Raw genomic sequence first — 19,628 nt, forward strand, 5'->3', positions numbered from 1 at the left:
ACACTTATTTTAGGTTCTGCCTTATTACAACCTTGGTTCAAACATGGTTAAAAGAGCTGAATTCCACAGGTGAGGTGAGAGTGACAGCTCTTGTCATCAAGCCTGTGTTTAACTGAGTGTAGTATCAAGGAACCATAGCAAAACTGGAACCAATGGATATCGGGGAGCAAACTTTCCATTAGTTGGTCTCGTACCTGGCATATAGAAACATATTGGAAGTCAGTCATCTCAGTTTTAGGCCATTTCTGCAGGGGTTCTTCAGGGTAATTTCCTAGTCCCAACCATCTCAGCTGCTTCATCAATGACCTTCCCACCATCATAACCCAGATTGTAGCTTCAGGGTGCAGGGCCTGGAGTGTAGGGAGGTTAGGAACATGGCATCAATTTCCAAGGAGGGTGTCTGTAAACAGGAAAGTGGCTTGAAGTGTGTATACTTCAATGCAAGAAGTATACGAAATAAGGTAGGTGAACTTGCAGCGTGGGTTGGTACCTGGGACTTCGATGTTGTGGCTATTACGGAGACATGGCTAGAACAGGGACAGGATTGGCTGTTGCAGGTTCCAGGATTTAAATGTTTTAGTAGGGTCAGAGGTGGGGGTAAAAGAGGGGGAGGTGTGGCATTGCTTGTCAAAGATAGTATTACAGTGGTGGAAAGGACGATGGATGAGGACTTGCCATCTGAGGTAGTTTGGGCTGAGGTTAGGAATAGGAAAGGTGAGGTCACCCTATTAGGAGTCTTTTACAGGCCTCCTAATAGTCCTAGAATCATTGAAGAAAGGATAGGGAAGGTGATTCAGGAGATGAGTGACAGTAATAGGGTGGTTGTTATGGGGGACTTTAACTTTCCTGATATTGATTGGGAAAGCTATAGCTCAAGTTCGTTAGATGGGTCAGTGTTTGTTCAATGTGTGCAGGAGAGTTTCCTGACACAATATGTAGACAGGCCAACAAGAGGTGAGGCCATACTGGATTTGGTTCTGGGTAACGAACCAGGCCAGGTGTTAGAATTAGAGGTAGGTGAGCACTTTGGGGATAGTGACCATAATTCGGTGATTTTTACTCTCGTGATGGAGAGGGATAAGTGTGTACTACAGGGCAAGAGTTATAGCTGGGGTCAGGGAAATTATGATGCGGTGAGGCATGACTTAGGATGTGTGGCTTGGAAAAGTAGACTCCAAGGCAAGAGTGTAAATGATATGTGGAGCTTGTTCAAGGAGCAACTATTGAGTGTCCTTGATAATTATGTACCTGTCAGGCAGGGAGGAAAGGGTCGTGCGAGGGAGCCGTGGTTTAATAAGGAATTGGAATCCCTTGTTAAATGGAAGAGGGCGGCCTATCTCAAGATGAGACGTGAAGGTTCAATTGGGGCGATTGAGAGTTATAGGGTAGCCAGGAAGGACCTGAAGAGAGAGCTAAGAGCAGCAAGGAGGGGACATGAAAGGTCCTTAGTCGGTAGGATTAGGGAAAACCCTAAGGCTTTCTATAGGTATGTTAGGAATAAAAGAATGACTAGGGTAGGAATAGGTCCAGTCAAGGATAGTAGTGGGAAGTTGCATGTGGAGGCGGAAGAGATTGGGGAGACACTGAATGAATACTTTTCTTCAGTATTTACTCAGGAACAGGGCCTTGTCGTCGATGTGAATACTGAGTCACAAATAAGTAGAATGGATGGCTTTGAGGTATGTAGAGAAGTGGTGTTGGAAATCCTGGAAAAGGTGAAAATAGATAAGTCCCCTGGGCCTGATGGCATTTATCCTAGGATTCTCTGGGAAGCAAGGGAGGAGATTGCAGAGCCATTGGCCTTGATTTTTATGTCCTCTTTGTCTACAGGAGTAGTGCCAGAAGACTGGAGGATAGCAAATGTGGTTCCCTTGTTCAAAAAGGGGAGTAGGGATAACCCTAGTAACTATAGGCCGGTGAGTCTCACTTCTGTTGTGGGCAAAGTCTTAGAGAGAATTGTAAGGGATAGGATTTATGCACATCTGGATAGGAATAATGTGATCAAGGATAGTCAGCATGGTTTTGTGAAGGGCAGGTCGTGCCTCACAAACCTTATTGAATTCTTTGAAAAGGTGACGAAGGAGGTTGATGAGGGGAAAGCGGTAGATGTGGTATATATGGATTTTAGTAAGGCGTTTGATAAGGTTCCCCATGGTAGGCTACTGCAGAAAATACGGAGGTATGGCATTGTGGGTGAGTTGGAGGTTTGGATTAGGAATTGGCTGGATGGAAGAAGACAGAGGGGAGTAGTTGATGGCAAAGTTTCTTCATGGAGTGCCGTCACTAGTGGTGTTCCACAAGGATCTGTTTTGGGACCATTGCTGTTTGTCATTTTTATAAATGACCTGGAAGAGGGGTTAGAAGGTTGGGTGAGCAAGTTTGCGGATGATACGAAAGTCGGAGGAGTTGTTGACAGTGAGGAAGGATGTGGCAGGTTACAGCAGGATATAGAGAAGCTGCAGAGCTGGGCAGAAAGGTGGCAAATGGAATTCAACGTAGCTAAGTGTGAGGTGATTCACTTTGGGAAGAATAACAAAAAGATGGGGTACTGGGCTAATGGTCGGATACTTGGTAGTGTGGATGAGCAGAGGGATCTTGGTGTCCATGTACACAGATCTCTGAAAGTTGCCACCCAAGTAAATAGTGCGGTGAGGAAGGCATATGGCATATTGGCTTTTATTGGTAGAGGAATTGAGTTCCGGAGTCCTGAGGTCATGATGCAGTTGTATAAGACTCTGGTGCGGCCGCATCTGGAATATTGTGTGCAGTTTTGGTCGCCATACTATAGGAAGGATGTGGAGGCACTGGAACGGGTGCAGAGGAGGTTTACCAGGATGTTGCCTGGTATGGAAGGAAGATCGTATGAGGAAAGACTGAGACATTTGGGGCTGTTTTCATTAGAGAAAAGAAGGTTTAGGGGTGACTTGATTGAGGTGTACAAGATGATTAGGGGGTTAGATAGGGTTGACAGTGTGAACCTTTTCCCGCGTATGGAGTCGGGTATTACAAGGGGGCATAACTTTAAATTAAGGGGGGGTAGATATAGGACTGAAGTTAGGGGTAGGTTCTTCACTCAGCGAGTCGTAAGTTCATGGAATGCCCTGCCAGTAGCAGTGGTGGACTCTCCCTCTTTATGGGCATTTAAGCGGGCATTGGATAGGTATATGGAGGATAGTGGGTTAGTATAGGTTAGGTGGTCTTGGATCGGCGCAACATCGAGGGCCAAAGGGCCTGTACTGCGCTGTATTCTTCTATGTTCTATGTTCTATAAGGTCAGAAGTGAGGATGTTCACTGATGACTGCACAATGTTCAGCACCATTTGTGACTCCTCAGACACTGAAGCAGTCTGTGTCCAAATGCAACAAGATCTGGACAGTTTCCAGGCTTAGGCTGACAAGTGGCAAGTACCATTCACCCCTCACAAATGCCATGCGATGACCATCTCCAATAGAAGACCATCTCTACTCACTGCCCCTTGACATTCAACTGTGTTACCACCACGGAATCCCCCCCCCGATAACCATCCTGGGGGTTAGTCTTGATCAGAAACTCAGCTGGACTCTCTATGTAAATATAATGGCTACAAGAGCAGTTCAGGGCCTCGGGATACTGTAGCATGTAACTCACTTCCTGACTTCCTACTTGCCTGATTGCAGCTCCAACAATACTCAAGAAGCTTGACAACCATCCAGGACAAAGCAGCCCACTTGATTGGCACCACATCCTCAAGCATCCACTCCCTCCACCACAGATGTACAATATCTAAAAGATGTCTGCAGAAATTCACTGAACATCTCTAGACTGCACCCTCCAAACCCGCAGCCACTTGCATCCAGAAGAATAAGGGCACATGAGATACATGGGAACACCACCACCTGCATATTCTGCAACAAGCTACTCAGCATCCTGACTTGGAAATATATCGCTGTTCCTTCATTGTCACTGGTTCAAAATCCTGGAATTCTCTCTCTAAGGGCATTATGGGTCCCCTTACAACACATGAACTACAGTGGTTCAAAAAGGCAGCTCACCTTGAGGGCAACTCGGGACAAACAATAAATGCTGGCCCAGCCAGTAATGCCCATATTCAACATGTGAATTTTAAAAAAAGGTATTGTTGCAACTCTGGATTCAGAACTAGGGGTTACCTTGTACAAGTATTACTGCTATAACCATTGTGCCAGAGTTTGGTAAGTGAGGAGGAACTCTTATTTCATCACTCAAATTTACTTGGCCCCTCCTCTTCTGCCTTGTGTAAGCTTCAGCTAATGAAAAATTTTGCTGTCCATGTCTGAGAATGTGTCAGGTCCCATTTACTTATCAAATCCTGCTGCTCACTGACCTGTATTGTTCCTTATCTAGCAATACCAGGAGGCTCCACTCCTCCAGTTTTAACCTTTGTGCACAATTACAAGCCATCCCCTGGTGACCTGAGTCCTAAATTTTGGAATTCTCTCTCAAAGCTGTTTCCTTAATGATCTGACACTGAGTTTTTGGTAACTTGTTCTCAGTGTTTGGTGATGCTTGTGAAGCACATTGGTGCATTTTACCATGTGAAAGGGATCATAAAAGTACATGTTTTACTTACTCTTTTGCCTCCTTTGAAAACTGAAGATCTAAGTCTTTCTGAACTTCCCACTTAACTGAATCCTTTCCATTGCTTCTATGGATTGGCTGCTTGTTGCTCACAGACCAGAAGTAAGTGCACTGTCGATAGAGCAGCTAGTTTTCTCCTTGTAGATCTGACAGTTATCTGGATTCTATTGTAAACCAAATCCCAAGGCTGAACAGTATAATAGAGAGCTACAGCTGCTGACTTACTTTGATTTCCAGGTTTAATCTCACTCTTGAATCTGTACTGAACTCAGAATTTCAAAATCTACAACAGGATTACAAAGCATTCTCATTCATAATTACTACAGGGCTGGGGTGCACATGATTTAAGTCTCAGCATCTGAGTCAGCTGCACTTTCAGACACAGTTCTCACTGATAGTATTTCAGCAGCAGCTGAGTGATGCAGGGTTAGATGGCTTTTATGGTAAATGGGGAAATAGGTATCATGGGCTAAGCATTGAATCCTCCATGTAGGATACTGGGGGGGAAATATATTGGTGAAATGGATGAATTGTATCTGTAGCAACTTGAAGGACTGACTTGGTGACCTCTGCTACTTACTCATTGGCATTGTCAATTCTCAGATTCCTCCCTCCCCTTCCTCGACCTTTCTATTTCTATCTCAGGCGACCGAATCAACACGGACATCTACTACAAACCAACCGACTCCCACAGCTACCTGGACTACACCTCCTCCCATCCTGCCCCCTGTAAAAACGCCATCCCATTCTCCCAATTCCTTCGACTCCGCCGCATCTGCTCCCAGGAGGACCAGTTCCAAAAACGCACATCCCAGATGGCCTCCTTCTTCAAGGACCACAATTTCCCCCCCGACGTGGTCGACGATGCCCTCCACCGCATCTCTTCCACTTCCCGATCCTCCGCCCTTGAACCCCGCCCCTCCAACCGCCACCAGGACAGAACCCCACTGGTCCTCACCTACCACCCCACTAATCTCCATGTACAGCGCATCATCCGCCGCCATTTCCGCCACCTCCAAACGGACCCCACCACCAAGGATATATTTCCCTCCCCTCCCCTATCAGCATTCCGTAAAGACCACTCCCTCCGTGACTCCCTCGTCAGATCCACACCCCCCACCAACCCAACCTCCACTCCCGGCACCTTCCCCTGCAACTGCAGGAGGTGCAAGACTTGCGCCCACACCTCCCCCCTCACCTCCCTCCAAGGCCCCAAAGGAAACTTCCATATCCGCCACAGATTCACCTGTACCTCCACACATATCATCTATTGCATCCTTTGCACCTGATGTGGCCTCCTCTATATTGGGGAGACGGGCCGCCTACTTGCGGAGCGTTTCAGGGAACACCTCTGGGACACCCGGACCAACCAACCCAACCACCCTGTAGCTCAACATTTCAATTCCCCCTCCCACTCCACCAAGGATATGCAGGTCTTTGGACTCCTCCATCGTCAGACCACAGCGAAACGACGGTTGGAGGAAGAACGCCTCATCTTCCGGCTAGGAACCCTCCAACCACAAGGGATGAACTCGGATTTCACCAGTTTCCTCATTTCCCCTCCCCCCAGCCTGTCTCAGTCAAATCCATCAAATTCAGCACCGCCTTCCTAACCTGCAATCTTCTTCCCGACCTCTCCGCCCCCACCCCAGTCTGACCTATCACCCTCACCTTGACCTCTTTCCACCTATCACATTTCCGACGCCCCTCCCCCAAGTCCCTCCTCCCTATCTTTTATCTTAGCCTGCTGGACCAACATTCCTCATTCCTGAAGAAGGGCTAATGCCCGAAACGTCGATTCTCCTGTTCCCTGGATGCTGCCTGACCTGCTGCGCTTTTCCAGCAACACATTTCCATCTCTGATCTCCAGCATCTGCAGACCTCACTTTCTCCTCATTGTCAATTCTCTGTCTCAACTAAGAAAAGTAAGATTTTTTTTAAAAACCTCTAAGAGCAAAGACTTGTGTTGAGATACTTTCTATCAGTTCATTAATTTAGCATTTTTTCCAATAAGCCTGAATATTGGCTGTTTGATTTGGGGATGGGGGAGGGGGGTGGGCAAAGGGGTGTGCAGTGGAGTGGAGGAGGTTGTGGGGAAGGAAAAGGCGGCCATTAAAACCCAGCCAGACCATGTCCAGCAGACAGAAACAAAAACTGGAAAAGCTCTGCAGGTCTGGTATCATCTGTGAAGAGAAATCAGGGTTAACGTTTCAGGATTGAGTGACCCTTCCTCACAACTTCTCAAGGGTCAACTTCCAGAAGAGACCATTCAAAAATGAGAATCTTTGGTGGCTCCTTCCCTCCCACTGTTTACTGTGACTGTGTTCACAAACTAGAAAAAAACTTTTTAAAAATTAAACCTACAGAGAGTCGGGGCAGGGGTTGATCAGGAATATTAAAACAAATGACCCCCAGCTTGATGATGTTCTCTAAGGGATAATAAGCAAGCTTTTGTTTTACTGAGAAAACAGCATGGTTTCTTTCCCAACCCCCTTCCTTTACTCCTGAAGTTGCATGCTTCCATGGATTGTTCTCTTGTTACCTTGTTACCTTGCCAAAGTGATCATTGTTCAGAATCCAACCAGTCAACAGCTTGTGCTGTCCTTCAGATTCCAGAAGGGATTGCTGCACCAAGGGCAGGAGTACGATCTAAGAATTTTAAATTTTTTCATCTCTCATCTTCCCACCACCAGAAAGGTATTACACACCTCACTCATCCCTCACCACCACAGACTGGACCTTTGCCCCATAGCTGTGTCTTTTCCCAACACCACACACCCACGCACACCTACACTCTTCTCCCTGCTCCTGGCTAAAGCAGATTGTGCATGATCTCAGCATTCACAAACTAACTTTCTGACTCCATGTCATCTGCATCTCAAGGTTGTCTAGTTTCTTCTATACAATGTCACTTACCGCTGCTCCTCCCTTAGCTCATTTGACAAGGATATCTCCTCCTGTTGGTCAGCCAAGTATGAGGGGATGCTGCTTCAAGAATAAGGATCACTTTTTCAGGACCACAATGAGGATTTTTTTCTGAGGGATACATGACTTTAGAACACTCTGTTTAAGAAGGTGGAGTCAGTGGATATTTCTAAGACCGAAGTAGTTAGATTCTTGTTAGGCAGGGAAATTGAAGTTATTTAGTGTAGGTGAGGACTATGGAAGTACATCAGCTATGATCTTTTGAATGGTAGAGCAAGCTCAAGGAGCTGTATGGTGTACTGCTGTTTCTATTTCATATATCTCTGCTTCTGAAGTCTACATTCTCTTTGTTACCCTGATCTCCGTGCTTTCCAATCTAACCTACACTCTACCGTTGCTGCTTATCCTTCACGTGCATTTTCTCCTGGTTCACCAAAACACCACACATTTAAAATTGTAAATTCTTGCATTCAGGTAATCTCAAGCTGCCCACACACTCTACACCTCCAAATTAATTTGTTCTGCATTACCCCCACACTTTTGTATCAAATTCACTGGCATAACATCGATGGACGGTCCCCTGCCCACCCCTCATCTCTATTTTAATCACACTGGTGTACCTCCATAAACCCCTTGACCTCTCTCTTTAGGCCCTTCATATTTGACCAAGTTCTTGCATCATCAGCTTAATCACCATGATTGTACATTTAAGAAATCCTGTGAAATGTTTTCCAACGTTCAAAATTTTCAGTCATTGCAACCTAGAAAGTGGTAAGGAGGCAGTATGTGTTGCCAGGTGAAAACGAATAGCATTTAAGGAGAGACTGGGGTGAGGGAATCTGCTGCTTAAGGTGGAAACTAGGCAAAAGAATACATGATGTATGGTAGGACCCTGGAGAGCACCAAGGATCAGAGACCTTGGTATGCCTGACCATCGGTTCCTTAACCTAGAAGGACAGGTAGACAAAGTGGTTAGGAAAGCACATGGGATAGTTCACCATAGTTAACCTTTATTAACCAATGTAAACAGTTTAAGAGCAAGGTGGTTATGTTGGAACTGTATGAAACGTTGTTTAGGTTACAGCTGGAGTACTGTGTACATTTCAAGAAATCACTTTATAGGTGGGTTGTGATAGCACTAGAAAGGGTGCAGAGGAGATTTACCAATATGTTGCCTGGGCAGGAGAGTTGTAGTTATGAAGAAAGATTGGACAGACTGGTCTTCTTTGGAGCAGAGGAGAATGGGGTCGAATTTGTTGAGACACATAAAATTATCAGGGACACAGGTAGGCTGGACAAAGACTTTTCCCCTTGCTGGAGAAATCAATGACGTAGAATTAAGGTAAGGGACCGAAGTTTAGAGGTGATGTGAGGAAAACCGTTTTTCACCCAGAGGGTGGTGGGAATCTGGAACTTAGTGCCTGAAAGAGTGATAGAGGTAGAAATCTTCATGACGTTTAAGAAGCATTTAGATGCTTACTTGTGATACCAAGGCATACAAGGCTGTGCAGAAAAATGGGATTATAATAGTTATGATTATTTAGAATAGTTAGGGTAATTGGAATAGTTAATATTTTTTGGCTGGAGCAGACTTGACAGGCCGAAGGGGCTTTTCTGTGCTGCGGGCCTCTGTGACTCTAAGCTGGAAGGGGTGGCTATTAAAGAGAGTAGACGGGTCGCATTGTATACGTGTGTGTGTGTGCAATCAATATGGGTATGGAGTTTTTGCTGAGCACGTTCTGCTCCCCTGTGAGGTGCACTGTCCCTTTAAGAGAGTGATTGGGGGGGTGAGGGAGTGGGCCCGCGCATGCGCGTTGTTCGGCGGTCCACCTCGAGTACCGGGGGACTTGTTCCTGTCGCCGAGTGACCGGTGCTCGGGGAGGAGGGGTACCCGGGCTGGTGTGGGAGAGGGAGAGTGTGGGCACGGCCTGGCTGGAGTGGGACTAGGCTGGGGGAAAGCGCCTGCAAACCTGGCCAGACCGCCACATTGGGCCGCCGGTAGGTGCGGTTTGTTACATTGAGTGACTTGTGTGATTTAAAGGGACCTCTACCCCCCCCCCCACCCCCTTACCCCCCCTCACCCACTCCCCCCACCTTCTCCACAGAGGAGTGTGTGCTGCGGGAAAGCACACTGCAATGTGTTCAAAAGAAACTGCCCCAACACTCAGACACTAGCAGTTTCCCTTTGAAAGGAGAGAGGCAGGAGGAGGTTTCAGGGCTGGGAACGAGCCAAGAGTTTGAGGGGCTTGTGCGATGGGGAGTTTTTCTTTCCTTCTCTCCACCCCACTATCTCCATTCTTGAGCCCCAGTCGTGGCACTTAACTCAGCTGGTAGCCAGACCTTGTCAGTGTCAAAATAAGAGTCTCCTTTTTGTCCCACCCACCCTATCACACATGCTCTGGGTTAATGAGTCTGGGTACTGTTCCAGAACTCAGCATAATTTGCAGTGTGTTTCTTTGTGGTCTATTGTATATCTGTTTTAAAACGACTTTATTGATTTATAATCTGTGCTTAATGCCCTCGTCATACCTCCACATCTTTGTCCTCCAGTCCTGTTTCTCACCCCAACCACCCTACTTTCTCTTCACTCTTCTGCCCATCCCTATCTACAGATTTTTATCCTGTCTTCCTCCTGCACCAACATACCATATTTCTGGCCATGTGCCCAACCACTTCCTGAACATTGTCCAAGTGGCTGTTCTTCAGGCCTTAGTTTAGGTATTGGCTTTACAGTGATGATTGGAAATTGTTTATCTCGATGTCCATGCATATGCTTTTGTGAATATCAGAAATACTGGCTACAGTTTCATCTTTTCTCCTTTGCTTTTTTCTTCCCTTCTCTCCTCTGGGGGGAAAAAAAACAGACTGAGGTTTTTTTGTAATGCCAGACTGCTCTGAGATCAGTTCACTCCATACACACTGGATCAAAGCTATGACTGTTCCTGGGTTATATGGCATGCAGCCACGTTTTGTTGGAGTTGGATATTGAATGGTCATCTTTTCCCCTCAGTTGATTTTTTTTTCCATCTTCTAGAAGTTACAAACTGTAATATCTATTATGTGCAATGGTTAAAGTAGAGGCTGCCAATCTGGAAGCTTGCAAAGATAGCTCCAAGATAAACTGTTTACAGTTAGTTATTATGAAGTAATTTGAGCTTTCACTATTGGTTCTTTTAAGACATTTTTATCTTTATTTCCTTTGTCTAGACTTTCCCATGGCATCTGTTTGCTTCTAGTTGAGGGCATGGGCAGATGATCTGGTCTTAGGCATTTAACTTCTGCAGTTGTTTCAGCAACGTTATTGCAGTAACCCTTCCCTCCTATAGTGTCCAAATAAAAGGCAAGCCATTTAGGAATAAATGAAGGAGAAACGCCACTTGAGTGGTGAATCTTTTGGATTCCAGATCCCTGAGATCCACAGAAGCTCAGTCATTAAGTTCAAGATTGAGGTTGATAGAATTCTAGTTAATAATGATATCAAGGGATCTGGGTATAGCACAGGACTAGGATGTTGAGATAGATAATCAGCTTTGGTAGAACAGGCTCCAGGATCTGAATATCCTAATCCTGCTCCTATAGAATACTAGCTGCTTTTCAGTTTTCTTACACAGCTAACTTTGCTCCTGGAAAAAGTAGATGTAGTTCTACAACAGCACTTGATAGTGATGATTGTCATGTGCTTCCTTCACACCAAAACTTCAGCCATAATGAAATGAAGAAAATTTGCATAACTAGCCTTGTATACCATGTATATTAAGCATTAAGGGGTGATATAATTGAGACATTTAAGATGATGAAAGGATTTGATGGCGAGAGCTCCCTTCTCTGTTAAGAATGGACGAGTGGTCATCAGGGGTTTAATCTTAAAATTAGAGCCAGAGTACTCTGGAATGATGTCAATATCAATAATTCACAAAAAACAAACTTGAGGGGCTGAATCACCTGTCCCAGTATTCCTAGGTTCTCAATTTAAATAATTTGCATTTCTATGATCCTGTCACAATTTTAAACACACTCTGGTAGAATAAGAAAGATTCGCCACTGTAGTAAGGAATGATAGGAAGGAAAGATTTGTGAAGAACATCTCAAACTATTGCATCGTTTTTCACTGGAACAGCAAAAAGGTGATTTGAACAGAGGTTTTCAAAATTAACAAATCTCTCTATTTACTGGAGACCATTATAAATGGGTGGAGAATTGGCTCTGGTGTCATCAAGAATGAAAAGGATGATAACTTATAATCCCCACAGAGTATTCCATATTCTAATAACCTATCATAAAGCTAGAAGCTCTATTATAATTTATGAAGGAAGAAAATTCAAAGATATTTGATTGTATGATTCTATATGAAAGGGCAAGGTAATTGAGATCAGAATAGATGGCTTCATTTGCTCGCACCAGCACTGACTTTGTAGGCTGAATGACCTCTTTGAGTTCAGAGAGAAAAATAGTGTAAGGATTTTGTTTCAGGTCACCTTAGTGTGCTTGTAGGCATGAATTGGCAGCCAGTAGAGTAAGTGGGGAGTAAATTACTTTTTGTAATGGTTGTGGGGGTTGAATGTTTTCTTGGAGTAATGTCACAAAGTGGGCAGTCTTAGATTATTTGTTCATTATTGTCTGGTAATCATATTAATTGGATGCAGAGTAAAATTTGATTTTAGTTGCTTCATGCCATCGCCCAAACCAGATTTCTGTCCCATGATGTCTGCAGCATTAAATTAATTTTAAACTTTTAAAAAATATATGTACTTCATTTCATTGAGGAAATTGACCTTATTCCATTTGTCCTGCAGTGCTCATGGGTCTTCCTTTGTGCACTCTTACACCATCAATTGTCAAAAAAATGAAGGTTCAACTTTTAAAATAATAATAGGATTAAGTGTTTTTGGCCAAGAATGGTAGGAGCATGAGCTCTATCTCCAGTCCATTCAGCTGGTTATAATTTAACTCCTTGGTCAGGTTCAATGGAGATAATGATTATTTGCCTTTTCTCAATTCTGTCATCTTGCTGGTCCTCAGTTATATGGATGAATTGCTGGAGGTGAAACATTCTTGGTGTCTAGGAGTCCTCTTTCTTATGTTTCCAACCCCAGCTTCTCCTTGGCAGAGAAAAGTTTGAGACATTGCAATTTGGAGAGCTTCCTTTCCAGGCTGGCTGAGAGATGACAGCATCCATTACAAGTGTGGCATATATTTAAATATTGGACAGCCCTGGGACCTACGTTACTGACTGCAGAGCTTTATCAGCATCTAGCTTCAAACCAATTAGATACAGGCAGTTCTCTGCATTTCCATTGTATATGTGTGTGTCTATATATGTGCCTGGAAGTGAGGGACACTGATGAGTGAGTGCATTGTTGGAAAAGAACCACAGCTGCATTTGGTGACAGAGGTTTTATTTTTCAGCTGTTCAAATTAGTTTCATAGCCTAGCCCCCTACCTCTTCAGTTTTCTTTTCGTGAAAGGAGAAAAGAAGCAAAATTTACATTTACTTTTGGAATGGGCTTTAACTTTTGAAAATTACATTCTTAAAGTATAATGAAAGCAAGAAAAGGGAATTTAATTTCATCACTCTTAAAATTGACTGGCAAAAAACTGCTTAATTTTGTAATTGTAGTTTAGAATGAGGGAACAGCTACTGTGGCCCTCAAGAGGTTAAGTGCAGCCATTTTGTTTACTTTGTCAGACGTCTGGTCAGTTAACCTCAACCATCAGGAGAATAGACTAGATTAATGAACCTTGTAATTTAAAGGCTACTCTTTGACAATTGTAGCTATACTCTGAATTTGTCTGTCTGTGACTTGTATTTCATTCTGGTGTGTTTTATTTACAAAGTGATTAAGAGATTTTTGATACTGATTGAAGCTCTGTTTGTAGGGGAAGGAAAAGGTGCATTAGAATATGTTCTAATTCTTTTTGGGCTATGTGGACAGAAACATTAAAATGCATTGTAAAAGGAAGCTATTGGTTTCAGTTTTGTTTTGCAGTAACAAATCAATTACTGACTTCCACACTCCTATCACCTTGTGCTTGAAGGAAGCATTTATTTACTTCAATCCTAGAAAGACCTGGCCCTAAATTTAAGGTTATGTCACCTTACGTCCTATATCAGTAGGGAAGTTCCTTCAAAATATTTAACACTTCGATCTTTTCTTAGACCCATCTCCCTTCCATCTGTTCCTTTGTAGCAATCAGTTGGAAGCCTGTTTTCCCTCTCCCCAATCACAGTTGTGGCATTTAATCATTGTCTTATTTGGAATTAGCTAACTCAGTGCAGTTAAAGGCTTTGAACCTGGTTATGTCCCTGGTCCATGGCTGTCTTTCACAGTTTTGAAAGTGAAATGTGACTGAGCCACAGTCTCATATACCTTACAAATTGTTATGTGTGTCTTTTCCCTTGCTGATCTCTGAACCTTCCAGTAGTTGTGTGGATGACACTGCATTTAGCATCACAACGATAGACATTTGAAATTTCTCACTGCTTAAAATTCACAATATTAGCATTTCAAGCAGAATAGATGGATTGATATTTCCAAGACCATTCCTCAGAACAAACTGAATCCTTTTCACTTGTTCTATTTAAGTGTAATGCCAGGCGATTGTTTGTGGTACACAAATAACCTGGCAAAGTAACTCCGCTCTCTCCTTTTTCAGATCTGACAGAACTACTGCTTATTAACTTGCTTATTATGATTTGTTTAATTTTTGCATTTGCAATTTCTTTCTGATCTCCGCAGTGAAATTCTGTTACCCTGCATCTACCCTTTCCCATTTAATTAATCTCTGCAGGTTGTCTTCCATACTTTACAGTCCCCTCCATCTGAACTTTGCAGCACCATCATACTGAGAACTGTCTCCTCATTTTGAATTCTGATTCTGACTTCCTTTGTGTTCCATCTTCATATTTCTACCCTCTGATGTCAGAGCCACACTTCAGTTGTCTCACCCTGACTTTCAAACTCCCTAATCCTTTCCACCTTGTAACGTTGCTCATTGTCCTTAAAAACCTCCTCAAAATGTACATTCTGCACATCCTCAACATGAGCAGCTATCTGTTTCTCCTTTTACATGTTTCGTAAGTTATAAGATATCTATAAATGTATTTATGCTAAAGGCTGCTACTTTAGGAGGGTATTTGAATAAACACATTGTTATTTTCAAAAATCATGAATTTTGATCTTCAGGTTAACATTTCTTCCATGCTAACGGCTCACTTTATATAGCTAATCTGTTTTCTGTTATCAGTACGACTCCCTCGTCAGGTCCACACCCCCCACCAACCCAACCTCCACTCCCGGCACCTTCCCCTGCAACCGCAGGAGGTGCAAGACTTGCGCCCACACCTCCCCCCTCACCTCCCTCCAAGGCCCCAAAGGAAACTTCATATCCGCCACAGATTCACCTGCACCTCCACACACATCATCTATTGCATCCTCTGCACCCGATGTGGCCTCCTCTATATTGGGGAGACAGGCCGGCTACTTGCGGAGCGTTTCAGAGAACTCCTCTGGGACACCCGGACCAACCAACCCAACCACCCTGTGGCTCAACATTTCAATTCCCCCTCCCACTCCACCAAGGATATGCAGGTCTTTGGACTCCTCCATCGCCAGACCACAACAAAACGACGGTTGGAGGAAGAGCGCCTCATCTTCCGATTAGGAACCCTCCAACCACAAGGGATGAACTCGGATTTCACCAGTTTCCTCATTTCCCCTCCCCCCACCTTGTCTCAGTCTAATCCATCGAATTCAGCCTTCCTAACCTGCAATCTTCTTCCCGACCTCTCCGCCCCCACCCCAGTCTGACCTATCACCCTCACCTTGACCTCTTTCCACCTATCACATTTCCGACGCCCCTCCCCCAAGTCCCTCCACCTTACCTTTTATCTTAGCCTGCTGGACAAACTTTCCTCATTCCTGAAGAAGGGCTTATGCCCGAAACGTCGATTCTCCTGTTCCCTGGATGCTGCCTGACCTGCGCTTTTCCAGCAACACATTTTCAGCTCTGATCTCCAGCATCTGCAGACCTCACTTTCTACTTCTGTTATCAGTAGCCTTGCTTGGTTTAAATTTAGAACTAGTTTTAAAACGATCATTGTGAAAAAGGTATTACATGGTTTTCTAGTAATCCTACTCTACATCTCCACTTTTTTCCCTATTGGAAGAGTTTGTATCCAAAGGATCTCAAATAAGTTTAACAACCTACTTGACTGTATTTTTCTCCAGTTCCCCCTCATGCCCACTGAACGTGATGATTCATACAGGAGGGAGTGCCCCTCCCGTTTGTGTATGGGAAACTCTAGAAAGTTAGGAGTGCAGCAGGCCTACTCATTTAGGATGTACATCAGAGCTGGGCTTAATGATGTGCACATGCTTCTCAATTGGCTCGGTATTTACATCCTACCTCAACTAAGGAAGATAAAAATATTCTTTAGAAATTGGAAAGGTGTGTAGTGAGCTTTTTAAACAGTTATATTTTTCCAAGTAAGTGAATTAATTATGGCCCGGCCAGTCCAGTTTAGGTTAGGAATTTATTTGTTCATTTCCAAGGCAATCTAACAGCTTGATGTAGAATAATTATGTTTAGATTTGTCTCCTGATTTCTGGATAGGTTGGAATATTTGGGTGGCATGGACAAGTTGGACCAAATGGTCTGTTTCTGTGCCGTACATCTCTATGACTATGATTGTTAATCGACTAGTGTGTTACATGCTGGCCTGGTCCAGTGCAACTTGAGGGAATGCAGTTGGTTCAAGTGGTTGTCTTGTCTAGCAAGCAGAGTGTGATTGACAAATCAAATGGTGGCTTCAGATCAGACAGGTGTCTGTTCCAGCAAGTAGGATGGCCAAATTAGTAGTTATCCAAGAGTTATAGTAGGTTTTTTAATTATCTATACTTTTATATAGATTATTATTACAAGCACTTTATGAATAGGTTCCTCTCTTCAGTGCAGTCATAAATCAATTCATATTCAGGGTTGTTTTGTATTATGTACCAATGTAAAATAGCCATTCATTAGGGCAAATAGACGAGTTTGTTGGATATTTAAAATTAATACTAATACACCCTTGTAGACCATAAGTATTTGCACCTGTAAATTGGGGACCAGTTATAAGCTTAACTGGTTGCTGAAGCTTCCAAAGTTTGACTTTAAGGACCATTTTCAATACATTTCCAGATACCAGGCAGTTACCAATCAGAATTTTCTAGGCAATTCCCACAAAGCCAGGTGTTTCAGGGATTCCATGTGGTCCCGTTGCCTCAATGATTATCTGGCCACCAGAATATCTGGGCCATTGTATTGGGGACTGGGGAGAGCGATGATAGTTTAGTGGAAAAGTGTGAAAAGACCATTAGATCCCCTCAATCAGTGCCTTCCTGAAGAAGGGCCTGTGCCCGAAACGTCGAATCTCCTGTTCCCTGGATGCTGCCTGACCTGCTGTGCTGTTCCAGCAATAAAGTTTCAACTTTGATCTCCAGCATCTGCAGACCTCACTTTCTCCTCAGTCTCATAGGAAGGCAAAATTTCAGAAAGGTAATTTGTCACCAATTTCAGGCTGAAGAACTTGGAAATTTCTTCTCCAATTTCTGAAATAATCAAGAAGGGATTATGGATATCCATGATTAATTGTTTACATAACTAAAATACAGCTCTCTTCATACTCCTGCCCTCTTCTGTCTCAGCCTTTCTTCTTCATTCATCCCGCACAATCCACAACACCTTATTTTCTAAGTTCTCATGGTCTGCAATAAAAGATTGTGAAGTCAAACCCAAAATTCTGATGATTTGGAAATGCCGGTGTTGGACTGGGGTATACCCATTCCTCCAGATATTGTTCACAATCACCTGATGAAGGAACAGCGCTCCGAAAGCTAGTGTGCTTCCAGTTAAACCTGTTGGACTATAACCTGGTGTTGTGATTTTTAGCCAAAGTTCTGAAGCTGTATCTTAACCATATTTTGAATGAAATTTGAGAATACACTTCAATGTCAACAGATATGAGGCCTTAGCAAGAGAGGAGCATTTCACCATCTCACTGTTTCCCAAAAGCTTTTGTTTTATTAGAGAGAAAAATATTTTTTCTTTGTATAAATGCTGAAAGAGTGAAGTGCCACTTCTATTTTAACAATGATGTGTTCCATGACAGTAGACATAAATTATTGTCTCTTGAACTGCTTGTATTTTTTAACATTTTTGAGAGTCTGTTGACTAAGTCTCATCATCAGTCTTTGTAGAATGTCTCAGAACAAGATTATTTGATCAAGCCATTGAATAGCTATTTCAGAAGTTGGTCCCAAAAGACTATTTACATACCTCATCAAGCATTTTAAAACTTCAGATAAACTTCTCCAACTTCAGAGCCAGGAAGGCGCTATTTGGAGGGACAAGATCCCCGGCTTCATTTTTTGCCTACAGAGAGTTGGGGGTCTGCTAAGGTCACCCTCTAGTTATGTCTCTAGTTCACTGTATCTGTAATCAGCTTGTATTGACTGTCGAACAGAGAAAATTGCAAATATCCTTATTAAAAGCTACACTTTTTTCTTCTTATCTAGGGGGGCAAATTGCTACTCTGGAAACCAAGGTTGTTCATATGTGGAAATGGCTCTACAGGATTTGCCAGGTGAGTGGTGATATTTCGTATTTGTGTTAGAACTTAGAAGGAAGCTAAATTAATGACAGTGTTTTGAGTTGTTTTGTATCTTACAAGGGTGTAGCACCTGACTGAGTTTGGTTCTTGTGGGTTATGACCTCACCTAGTAATTCTTGCTGTACACTCCAAGCTAATTTCTCCAGCATTCCTTTGATATCTTTGTATATGCTCTCCCCTGTGTAGGAAATCTACCAATGTATGCACATTACCATCAGTGTGGAGCAATGAGCCCTATATGTTACAGCCTGTTTTTCCCAGTATCTCTAATACCGTTGCCCATTTAGCATCCAAATATTGCTGTGTCAAATATGGGAAATCTCTTAATGGGGGACGCAACCTGTCGTGAAGCCGAACTTGTGGCTTGGCATCTTGCAACATAAATGGCCTTAAGGACTGTGACTAAGATTAAGATGGGTTGCACAATATCTGGAGGAATGGGTGCTAACATTAATGTTCCAGTAAAGTGCAGTTACAAAAGTCTCACCAGACAATAAGGCTCCTCTCGCATTAGATTGAGAGAACACTGATGGTGGTTTAACTTGAGGGTCACCCTGCCACAGGCAAGGGAGGGATTGAGAAGGGGAATGCTTCATAGTAACCTCAGCCAGTGCGGGAATTGTGAACCTCTGCTGATGGCACTAGTCAGCATTGCTACCCTACTGTCCAGCCAACTGAGCTAACTGACCCCCAGTTCTTGTAAATATTATGTGGTGTAATCCAACTGTTGGTTTGTGAAATGACAATGTTCTTTAATAGTGAATCAACCAAAACCTGCTGGTTTCAATTTGCGTTTTAAAAATAGTCAACAATCTTGTGTGAATAAGTCCCTTGATTGTAATGCTGAGCAGTCTCCGTCCAACTTGAAATTGTCTTCTAACAGGTTGGCATGGAGGGACTTTAGCCAATTGGTGTCTTGTCCTACTTCCCTTAAGGTATATTTTGGATAACATTGTCCTTATGGAGTTGCTCATCAGCACAGGGAGTTAAAAATGCTCTAACATGCGAGTGGTAGCATAGGAGCAATGTTCTTGAAACTGCTAATCTTGTGTGAACTTTGACTTTATTTGGATCAAGTATTCATTTCAAATGAACTGAGCATACATTGGGCAATTAACTATGACTGTCATGTCAGTGGATTGTATAGGTGATTAAATGCTTGTACAGTTATTAAGCACATAAGGACTGTCTGTTGTTTCACAAGTAAAAGACGCGAAAGGGAAAGTGGATGGCCCACTTTCTGGTACATCAGATTTTAAAACTGAATTGTTGTGCGTTAGCTGGTAAGTCTTTCTTTCTGTGCCAACTTTGGTCTTGATCCTGCTTTATTTTTTCTTTCTTATGTGGTATGTTTGGCCAGGCCAGCATTTATTGCTCATCCTTAATTGCCCTTGATGAAGTGATGATGACCTACCTCCTTGAATTGTTGCAGTCCATATGTTGTGGGAACATTGT

At 43.3% G+C, this 19,628-nt stretch overlaps 1 protein-coding gene across 12 annotated transcripts in view; it reads left to right on the forward strand.

Moving 5' to 3' along the window:
* Positions 1-19,628, forward strand: part of gatad2ab (GATA zinc finger domain containing 2Ab) — a 146,196-nt gene that overhangs the window by 51,952 nt on the left and 74,616 nt on the right. For 10 of the 12 annotated variants that reach the window (XM_087975934.1, XM_087975933.1, XM_087975929.1 and 7 more), the window contains one exon: positions 18,079-18,146. The exons of 1 other annotated variant lie outside the window; for it this stretch is intronic. In XM_087975934.1, coding sequence (XP_087832060.1) covers positions 18,125-18,146 — 22 coding nt within the window. In that variant the 5' untranslated portion in view covers positions 18,079-18,124. Of the gene's footprint in view, positions 1-9,454; positions 9,521-18,078; positions 18,147-19,628 lie in introns of those variants that run through there. One more of the 12 variants, XM_043721457.2, reaches the window with a different exon arrangement.

This window comes from Chiloscyllium plagiosum, unplaced genomic scaffold (assembly GCF_037043375.1).
Source record: "Chiloscyllium plagiosum isolate Xiang-an unplaced genomic scaffold, Cpla_swu_hap1 HiC_scaffold_28, whole genome shotgun sequence".
NCBI classification, from domain to species: Eukaryota; Metazoa; Chordata; class Chondrichthyes; order Orectolobiformes; family Hemiscylliidae; genus Chiloscyllium; species Chiloscyllium plagiosum.